At 43.7% G+C, this 1,572-nt stretch overlaps 1 protein-coding gene across 1 annotated transcript in view; it reads left to right on the plus strand.

Moving 5' to 3' along the window:
* Positions 1 to 1,127: 1,127 nt before the first annotated feature.
* LOC109968082 (olfactory receptor 10A3-like) overlaps positions 1,128 to 1,572 on the plus strand; it is a 31,361-nt gene continuing 30,916 nt past the window's right edge. Inside the window, exon 1 of the mRNA XM_020614091.1 lies at positions 1,128 to 1,187. Coding sequence (XP_020469747.1) covers positions 1,128 to 1,187 — 60 coding nt within the window. The remainder of the gene's footprint in view (positions 1,188 to 1,572) is intronic.

Here is a 1,572-nt window from a genome sequence, read left to right on the forward strand (position 1 = left end):
GAGCTCGAGCTGTTTTGCAAGGAGGAATGGGCAAAAATTTCCGTCTCTCGATGTGCAAAACTGATAGAGACATACCCCAAGTGACTTACAGCTGTAATCGCAGCAAAAGGTGGCGCTACAAAGTATTAACTTAAGGGGGCTGAATAATTTTGCACGCCCAATTTTTCAGTTTTTTATTTGTTAAAAAAGTTTGAAATATCCAATAAATTTCGTTCCACTTCATGATTGTGTCCCACTTGTTGTTGATTCTTCACAAAAAATTACAGTTTTATATCTTTATGTTTGAAGCCTGAAATGTGGCAAAAGGCCGCAAAGTTCAAGGGGGCCGAATACTTTCGCAAGGCACTGTAGCTAGATTTACCATATTTCAACATGGAAGTGCGAGCTCCGGCTCACACCAAATGACCAATAGGATCAAAAAGCTGTTGAATGTTGTACCTCTGTCCAGGGCGGAGCAGCCCAAGAAGATAAAATGTATTGTAAGACCTTAATTCGAGGTCAGTGAATGGAACTCCTGCGGGAGCTCTATCTCTCTGATCCCAGCACTGTAAGGCCTACCTGTGATCAGACATTCAGTAAACTTTGTTGATTTTAAACAGTGCTCTCCTGTCGTCACTTCTCGTGCTTCCAACAAAAGAATCGGGATAATTTCTAGTTCAATGAGGCTGTGGATGTAATTAATGTTCTGACAACATAATACAATACATTGTGTTCTGATTGTGCTTGGTGTACACTGGGTCGGCTTGTGTGATTCAGGCATTTTTATTAAAAATAATAGTGTCTCCACAGTGGATGGTTTTAGGCGATTTTGCTTTTGAGACAACTTCCCCAGCTTTGGAGAAGACCTTTTCACATGGCACAGAAGATGATGATGTCACCAGGAAATGTTTGGCCATGTTGAACAGGTGTGGGTACAGGGATTTGTGCGTCGTCCAGTAACCTAAGGAGACCTGTGTTCTGTCCAGAGAAGGAGCAGCCAGATATCGCTGAACCTCCACAATGGCATCTGCAGTAGCCTTCTGAGATTTTCTGGCTATCTTCTGCATCTTTGTCAATGCCGGAAAATAAAACAATACAGGACATTTATAAAGCATTTAATTACATACAAATAACTGCAAATGTGATTAATGGTGTACCTGTGGAAGCCGCAGCAGGTTCTGGCTGTGCTGGTGTTGATGATGTTGATGGTACGTCGTCATGAGGTGTGTTTCGGTTTAACGCAGCACACTCTGACTTCAAGTGGCACGCAGCTGTTACGTTAAGCTGTGTGTGAGTTGTTTAGGACCCAGTAAATATGCAGATTCGAACCCAGGTAGACAAGAAAATGTATTTAATGCTCCAAAAATAACACACAAAACAGAGCCGGTCTCGTCCGCTGATCTTGGGGCAGCTGGGCACACTGAGTTGACTGGACTGCTGTCTCCCGGGGTGAATGAGAGGCGTTGCTCGCTAAATAAGAACAAAAAGAGAGTGTAAGAACAAGCAGCAGGTATAGTACAGATTGTTTCTGGTAGTCACTCTGGGGACCTGAACAGCTGAGTGCGCCGCAGGCCCAGGGAGTAATCCAGGGAG

Source organism: Monopterus albus, unplaced genomic scaffold, assembly GCF_001952655.1.
Source record: "Monopterus albus unplaced genomic scaffold, M_albus_1.0 scaffold142.1, whole genome shotgun sequence".
Lineage (NCBI taxonomy): Eukaryota > Metazoa > Chordata > Actinopteri > Synbranchiformes > Synbranchidae > Monopterus > Monopterus albus.